The following is an 8,782-nucleotide window of genomic DNA, read 5'->3' as shown; positions in this document are numbered from 1 at the left end:
GATGGGGTGGCGGGTAATAGGCACCTATATAAGAAAATATATCAGGACTGTCCCTATAAAATCGGGACATCTGGTCACCCTACATAGTGTAGATAGGCCTGGCTTGACATGAGACATTAAACACACAGGGGAAGGCCTTATTTTTTGCAAGACAGGATTGCAGGGAATAGATTATTAGGCTGAAAATAGAATGTTGATGCTAACTCAAAGAAGTGACGATGTGGGTCAGGGAAAGAGACACAATTCCTGATCGAGCTAAAGATCAGAGGGGGAACCCACAGGGGGCTATTTCTTAGGAACAAGATCACAGCGAGCAAGATAAGTTAGGAACGTACAAGCAAGGGGAGGCGTAGGGTGAACACGTGCAGTGCATGGCCAGAACATGTGGTGCAGAGATCGGGGTTTGCGAAGTAACTGCGCCAGTTTTAACATGGGTGATGCAACGTAAAGTGAAGGCAAAGAGATGGACAAACGTATATAAAGAGAGAGGGTTGCGTGTAATTTTGGATTCGCATTGTCCCCTGCATTTACTTCCTGTGTTTATATTTAATTAGCTCAGTGTAGCCTGGCTGGATGCTCAATAAAAAACGCGAGGGACGAAGTTGGGAGTTGAACTGAGTTTTTGGGAAGCCGAGTGGAAAGAGGTTTCGGAGGGAATTTCAGCACAGTGGTGCTGGGACTCCCAACTTGTAACTGATTTTGATAAAAAATCCCCTCCCATTATAATCCATTCTCTCTATTTATGCATTATGAGTATCTGCATAAATTGCTTATTTTTCCCTCTAGGTATCCATTATTGGATCCTTTTCCCGTCTACTCAGTGAAATTATGCAAACCTGAGATTTTCCTATTTTTTCTTTTAATTACCAACTACTGACATAAAAGCCTCTCAAATGTCACTAATTTTTGCTGTTGAATTATCTAAAGATACAAGATTCCCCCAAAGCAGCTCCTTTGATTCTGCTCTTTTCTTGCTTTCGTTCAGCCACCCTGTCTGTGGGAGGATTTAAAAGCATCTCAGTGGTTTTCACCCTGGTAGGAGGGGCTGCATCTGCCATGTAATAAAGTGACCTAAAATTTTCCCTCATGCAAAGTTTAGGACCTCTGTCTGCAGCAAAAACAAAACAAAAAACACCGCAGGGGGCATCGGGGTGTGAAACGGACTCACACCCCTTCTGAAACGTTCCCCATCACCGTTCTCAGTCACCCTAACAGGTTGAAGAATAACTTCACTTTTCACACCCGATCAGCGCCTCCTCCTGACGGAGGGACGGAAATGGCTGTGGTGAAGTTGGCTCAGGAAGGGGATTTCCAGGGAACTGCTGGTGGTTTTATACTAGAGAAAGGGAGGGGCAGGAAACATGCAGGGTGAGGAAGGGAGGGAGGACAGGAGCTGACAGACTTCATGGGAGGTGGTCAATCTATTCTGGGGCATGACTTCTCCATTTCTGTAAGGGAAAACAAATCTTCTGGGCAGGGCTGGGTACACTGACCAGACTCCCAGTGCTGGAGCCCCAAGCTGGCAGCTAGAGCTGTGGTCCCCAGACTTTGGGGCGCACCCCCCTAAAAGGGCATGGAGGGATATTCAAAGGGGGCATGGTGGGGCCCGGGCCACCCCCAAAGAGAGCAGGGAGGGAGCGCCACCTAGCCCTGCTCTGCCTTTAGCTCTGCTCTGACTTGTCTCCTTCCCCTGACCCCCAGCTTCAGCCCAGCCCCAGGTCCGGCTCGGCTCCCACCCCCGGGCCCAGCTCAGCCCCGGTCCCTGGATCCACTCCTGGCCCCGGCCATGACTCCACTCCTGCCCCGGTCCTGATCCAGGCCCCACTTCTGGCCCGCAGCCCAGCTCCAGCCCCAACTCTGCTCTACCTTCATTCCTTGTCCACCCTCATCCCCCGTTCTGCCCCCCAGCTCCGCCTCCAGCCCAAGCTCCCCTGCTGAGCCAACAGTGCAGTAATGGAGGGGGGGGACGCAGACAGATTCCATTGCTGGTAAGGGTGAGCGTGACAGGAAAAGTTGGGACCCCACTGAGCTACAGCCTGCTTCGAAATATGAAGGGGACGACCCCAGTGAGGCCCAGGCAAGATGCCGATGATCGGTGGGGTAGTAAAAACCGAGGAGGAGAGAATAATGATGGGAGTGATCAGAATCACCTGGTTAAAGGGTCACCGGCCAAGTACCGCCCAACGCCAGGCAATACGAATGAGAGGAAAGGATGTGGGTTATTTAGGAAATAACCTAGCGGACAGCCATAGGCGCCGATGCAGATTTCTGTGAAGACCAGTGACTCCTGGGCCCCTTGTTTATCACACGCCATTAAAAGTTTAACCCAGATACTCCTATATTGAGCCCAAATAACTTGTGTCTGGCTAAAGCAGATCTTCCGGCAAGGCATCCAGTCTTGATCTGATGACACCAAGAGATGGAGAATCCATCCACAGCTTCCCTTCCAGCTCCATTTCCTCACCCACTCAATCTCCTGTCAAAGCAGCATCAGCTCTGGCTCCCTGCTACCCCCAGCAATGGCAGGGCCGGAGGGGGAATCAGCATTTTTCAATTATTTATTGAATATTAATGTAAATTCCCCTCAGATGTCACCCCTTTCTCTCATGCATCTATGTCCCCAGCCTCACACTCGCACATGCCCATGGGTCTGGGCCCCCTTCCCCACCCTGACACCAGCACAGGGCCCTGGGGTCTGGGCCCCCTTCCCCATCCTGACACCAGCACAGGGCCCTGGGGTCTGGGCCCCCTTCCCCATCCTGACACCAGCATATGGCCCTGGGGTCTGGGCCCCCTTCCCCAGCCTCACACCCACACACGGCCCTGGGGTCTGGGCCCCCTCCCCCAGCCTGACACCCACGCATGGCCCTGGGGTCTGGGCCTCCTTCCCCAGCCTGACACCCGCACACAGCCCATGGGTCTGGGTCCCCTTCCCCAGCCTCACATCCACACATGGCTCTTGGGTACCCCCCAGTTCTCCTCTCTGATGATAAGGGATGGACACAAAATCCCCTCAGATTTTGCCCGTTCCTTCATTATTGAATTCTCTCAGATTTTGTCATTTCCTCTGTATTTCTGGAATATTGATATAAAACCCACCTCTGATCTGAGGGGATTTCCCCTCCTCCCTTTTTAACTGCACCAACTTCTTGTTTTGGAGGCAAATTACGGTATTGCCCTGAGTCATTCCCCCGATGGGATGGAGGAGAGGATAGTGCAGGGGACACAGGTGGGACTGAGGAGTGAGCACGGAGATGCGGCTGCCTCTGGGGTGGGACCATAGGGCTAGATCCACAAAGAGGACTTAGGGTACGTCTACGCTGCAATCAAAAACTCCACCGCAGCCAGTCTCAGAGCCCAGATCAACTGGTCCAGACTGGCAGGGCTGAGCACAGCAGTGTACATGCTGGAAAATAAAGGCACTTTGGAGGGTGAGGAGAAAAAAAAAAAAAGGAACACAGGCGTGTGGGAGGAATAACACAGAGACCCCTGTCAGGAGGGCAGAAAACGACAGTGGAAACACACAGAGTCCCCAGCCTAAAGGGCAGAATGGGGAACCTTGGTATGGGGGGAGAGAGAAATGGGGGGCACAAAGAGCCCCTGGCCGGAGAGAGAACAGGAGATCCTGGTATGGGGCAATGGGGCATGCACAACTCTTGGCATTCTGACACCAGAGTTGCCGCTTTTGCTAGCCAGTATTATGGGCATTGACGGGCCGTTTCCATTAGCAGGATAAACTAATTATTTTAGTCCCGTTTATTTCCAAAGAGCATACACATGGGAGCATTTCCCAGGACACAACAGGAACAAACAACGGCAGGCGGTTTCCCGGCTCAAAATCTCCAAGCCTGCCTCTCGGGCCAGTCCTGTGCCCCAAGCAGCTCTGGCCCGAATACACAAAAGAAGAGCAAGGCATTGTGTTGCTCCCTATCACAACGCCTCACTTTTAAGCGTCTGGTAAAAGCACTGTGACACCCAAAGCCCGAGTTAGACCTAAGCAACTATGGAATGAATGTAGCCTATCAGTATGTGTTAAGATAGAAATGCAATGAGCCTACAAGCCTCAAGATCTGTAAGACAATAACATAGCTAAATTAGTCCAGGCACATGACCCAGTGTGGTGGCCATCCAACATCTTGACAGATGAAAGGAGAAGCGACAAAATCAGTGGTATGCTCTATGGCCAACTTAAGAACCACCCGCAACGTAGAGGAAGGCCAAAGCTCTGATACAGCAACAAAGTCAAGCAAGGCCTCAGGAAATTCAAGCATTCCCACTGACAGCTGGGAGAGCCCTGCCTACAAGCGCTCCGTTTGGAGAAGCCAGATCAAGGCTGGTGCAGTCACTGAGGCGAGCCGCCAGAAAGCCGAGGCTGAAGCCCGCAGTCGAGCCAGGGACCAGAGTGTGCCTTGACTTCCGTCTGGCGAGTGAGGCTGTACAGAGGTGCCGACTTCCCTAATTTCCCCAGGGGTGCTCGACCCCCCGCTCCGCCCCAGACCCTGCCCCCACTCCACTCCTTCCCCCAAGGCCCCACCCGGCCTCTTCCCACCCCCACTCCATCTCTTCCTGCCTCATTCCTCCCCCTCCTCTGAGCACGCCCTGCCCTCGCTTCTCCTTTCCCTGCTCCCGCTCCTCCTCCCCCTCCACGGCAGGTGGGAAGCACGGGGGGGAGGGAAATGGGGGGAGCTGAGCTCAGGTGGCTGGTGGGTGCTGAGCACCCACTATTTTTCCCCTAGGGTGTGGATTTTTCACACCCCTGCATGATGTAGTTATACCAAAGTAAGTATGTAGCGTAGACCAAGCATGAGATTCTACTCCCTGGGTACGTTCTCAGGTGGTCATTAAACCTGAAAAGCCATTTGGCATTTAAAAAGTTGGATAGCGCACAGAGCATGGGCTAGCTGAACAATCAAGTCAATTTAACTTCCTGAATGCAAGGCGAAAGTGAAATTGCCAAGCGCCTACCAGATGGGCAGCCAGGAAGCTGAAAAATTCCATTTTGCTCCTGAAAGACCTCTTTGGTGATCATTTTTTGAGTTTTTTTTTTACTTTTTGTCCAGATTCAGGATGAAAATCTTTTCAAACCCACAAACTTTTTCACCGGAAAAGATTTTCCTGTTTCAGGCAGCTATCCCGGAGAACCAAAAGCCACTAATGTGTGTGGGAACTAGGAAATGGATACTTCATGGGGTCTCTGTGGTCCACTATGGTGTAGGTCTGCTTGAAGCATTTTCCATTCCAAGGACATTTAAAAGGTGTCTCCCCTGTATATATCTGCTGATGTCTCATGTGACCAGAGCCCCAACTGAAAGTTCTACCACAGTCAAGGTTTCTTTCTTGTATGGAGTCTCTGATGTGTAATTAGGTTTGAGCTCTGATTGAAGCTTTTCCCACAGTCCAGGCATTTATAGGGTCTCTCTCCTGTGTGGGTTCTGTGATGTGTAATAAGATGCGAGCTGCGACTGAAGCTTTTCCCACAGTCCAGGCATTTGTAGGGTCTCTCTCCCGTGTGGATAATCTGGTGTGTAATAAGGTTTGAGTTGTCATTAAACCTTTTCCCACACTCGAGGCATTTATAGGGGTTCTCGCCTGTGTGGATTCTCTGATGGGCAAGGAGCCGCGAGAGTTGAAAGAAACTTTTCCCACAGTCAGAGCATTTAAAGGGTTTATCCCCAGTGTGGAGTTTCTGATGCGCAATGAGGGCTGAACTGTCACTGAACTTTTTCCCACACTCCAGGCATATAAAGGGTTTCTCTCCCGTGTGGGTTCTCTGATGTCTAACCAGGGTTGAGCTCCGATTGAAACTTTTCCCACAGTTGAGGCATTTATGGGGTTTAACTCCCGTGTGGATTCTCCGATGGTTAATAAAGGCTGAGCCATCGCTAAACATTTTCCCACACTCCGGGCACTTGTAGGGTCGCTCTCCCGTGTGGACTCTTTGGTGTGTAATAAGCTGGGAGCTCTGAATGAAGCTTTTCCCGCACTCCAGGCATTTATAGGGCTTTTCTCCGGTGTGGAGTCTCTGATGCCTAACGAGGTGCTCCCGCTGATTAAAACTTCTCCCACACTCAAGGCATTTAAAAGGCCTGTCTCCAGTGTGGAGTCTCTGATGTGAAATAAGGTTTGAGCTCCGATTGAAGCTTTTCCCGCACTCGGAGCATGTGTTGTCTCTCACTCCTGATGGGATTCTCTGCTGGGCTGTGGTTTCCTTGGGGTCTTTGCAAACTCCCCCATGATCAGTGGATTTACCCACTTTCTGCCCTGGATGGGTTCCCAGCTGCGTCTCTGGCCTGTGCCCATTTCCCCAGGCTTTTCGCCGCTCCTGGGTAAAATTCCCTTCAGATCTTTCCAATAACATCCCATGTGATTCCACTTGCTCAGGACCTTCCTGCTGCAGATTCTCCTCTGTGTTTTCACTCACCCTCCCGTCACCTGCTGGGACAGAGAGAGAGAGGATCCAGACAGGAGTCACTCCCAGTGCCAGAGAGAAACAACAGGAGAACAGCGAAGAGGGTTAGCAACACAATAACTAGAGGAAAGACGGAGATATTTGACGCTGCCTCCACATCCCAGCCAAACAGCAAGGGGGAAGTAAAGTCAGGGAGGGAACTCCTGCCAGCTGGAAGCCAGGGTGAGCGTGAAGCTGTGAGTGACACCTGCCAGGAGGACGTGACCCCTGCTGGCTACAGCCCTGACCTGGGTGAGAGGAGGCAGAACTGAGGGCTCTTGCTCACAGCACATTTGTGGGAGTCCCAGCTTTTTCCCTCACTCCCCGGGTGGTTTGTGCTCGTTTCATCGATTCCTCACCTGTGCGGGCGCCTCTCGGGCTCTCCCTTTCCTCGCAGGCCTGGAGATCCGGGACCCACGGCTCTTCCCCTCTCTCCAGCTGGGCGATCAGCTCAGGTTTGGGAAGGGGGAATCCTGCTCATGGGGTGAAATCAGGTGAGATTAGGGCATGTCAGGCATTGGGAGAGGATTTGTCACAAAGAACATCCCCTGATCTTAACCTGACCCCGCGCTGGGCTGGGGGGAGAGGGAATCTGAGTGGATGGGAACATGGTCACTGAGCCCCCAAGTCAAAGGCAGGGGATGTGCTTGTCTCTCAGTACGAGTTTCCAGGATCTGCACCCTGGGGAATTTGCTGGTGCACACACAGCTGTGCTTGTCAGCCCCTGCCTACTGCTAAACCTGCAGAGCCCGGCGCCCTGCCTAGGGATGGAGCTCGTCCCAGGAAGGGCGGGGGACAGGGATTGTATATGTGAGTGAGAATTAATACTGGCAGGTCAAGGCGCTGCTTCTACCCCTTTGAAAGCTGTGGGGATGGGAACGAATTATCATCTCCTTTATCTTGCTAACTCCCCTGTCCCATGGGAGTGGGGTGGAGAGGGACGTCTCTCTCCCAGGGGGCCTGGGGACAGTGGGGCTCATACCCCTGAAATCTAATTGATTGAGAAAGACCAGAAATGGCAACATCACAGATCTCACAGCTTCTAATAGCAGACAGGATGGGAAGCCCTTACCCAGCGAGGTCACCGTCTCGTAGTTCTCCTGCATGACGTCCCTGTAGAGGGCTCTCTGAGCAGGGTCCAGCAGAGCCCCCTGCCCCTGGGTGAAATACACAGCCACCTCCTCGAAGGTCACCGGCCCCTGGAACAACAAGAGTCCCCCACTCAGCATCTGCTGCCCCAGCCACAATCCCACTAGTCACGGCGGAGGAGGACCCATAAAATGGAAGCTGGGGGGCGGGGGGGACAACAGAGTAGCAGGAGCCCACCCCCACCCTGCTCAGAGCAGCCAGGAGGCTGCAGATTGGGGAGAAAGAGAGAGGGTGAAGGACCAATGAAAGAGGGCAGGAGCTTCATGTCCATCACATACCTACTAGCCAGAGGCTGATATGGGAGACAGACCCCCCGAAAAGTGTACAGGAAGAGAAACCCCAGCAACCCTTCCCCTTTCCTAGGAGCTAGATGTGAGTATCTGTCCCTGGACCTCCCTGTTGGCTGCCTCTGGCTAGTAGGTTCAGGCTGCAGCCCTGAGAGTCTGGTAAATTTCTCCAGCCTTGTGCAGGTGGGGTTGTTCCCTGTTCTAGAAATGGGGGGCGTTCTACCCTCTCCCAATGGCCCCTGTTCTAAAAATCAAGGCCCAGACCAAACAGTTCCAGCAAGTGAATCCACCTTGGTTCCCACCTGGACACGTGTATTTTCCGCCCCTTCTTCTCAAGCAAAACCCTGCTGAAAATCCCCGACCTGCACCGAATCTGCTGCTGTCATTTCCCTTCCCTGCAGCCCTGTCGGGGAAAGAATGGTGCTTGGGGAGGTTTCACCAGGGGGCTTTCGTCTATTTCACGCTCCAGTTCACCCCAGGCTCTTTCCCAGCAGACACACTTTCTAGAATCTGTGACGCTGGGAAAACACCAGCTCATTTTATTCCAACCCCTCCCACCAGCACTAACCCACCCCCCTCCGAGACTGTTTTAAACCCTCTCAGTAACAGAGTCCTAAGCCAAACTCCAGAAAAGAGCAAAATCAAAGGAGTGGCCCTCCTTCATTGGTGGAACTGGAAACGGTTCCCAGAAGCTTTATTTCAGTTTTCACCAAGAAGGTTGGTGGCGATTGGACGTCTAACATAGTGAATGCCAGTGAAAATGCAGTAGGATCAGAGGCTAAAATAGGGAAAGAACAAGTTAAAGTTAAAAGAAAAGGAGGACTTGTGGCACCTTAGAGACTAACCAATTTATTTGAGCATAAGCTTTCGTGAGCTACAGCCCAATTCATCGGTTGCA

General features: G+C 52.2%; 1 protein-coding gene across 1 annotated transcript in view; it reads right to left on the bottom strand.

Moving 5' to 3' along the window:
- The window catches only part of LOC142069296 (uncharacterized), a 46,733-nt gene that overhangs the window by 24,683 nt on the left and 13,268 nt on the right, over nucleotides 1-8,782 (bottom strand). The window contains exons 3-5 of the mRNA XM_075119966.1: nucleotides 7,521-7,647; nucleotides 6,808-6,924; nucleotides 5,340-6,435 (exon numbers count right to left, since the gene is read on the bottom strand). Of these exons, the coding sequence (XP_074976067.1) occupies nucleotides 5,340-6,435; nucleotides 6,808-6,924; nucleotides 7,521-7,647 (1,340 nt within the window). The remainder of the gene's footprint in view (nucleotides 1-5,339; nucleotides 6,436-6,807; nucleotides 6,925-7,520; nucleotides 7,648-8,782) is intronic.

This window comes from Caretta caretta, chromosome 14 (genome assembly GCF_965140235.1).
Source record: "Caretta caretta isolate rCarCar2 chromosome 14, rCarCar1.hap1, whole genome shotgun sequence".
NCBI classification, from domain to species: Eukaryota; Metazoa; Chordata; order Testudines; family Cheloniidae; genus Caretta; species Caretta caretta.
This window is presented reverse-complemented; position numbering and strand designations above follow the sequence as displayed.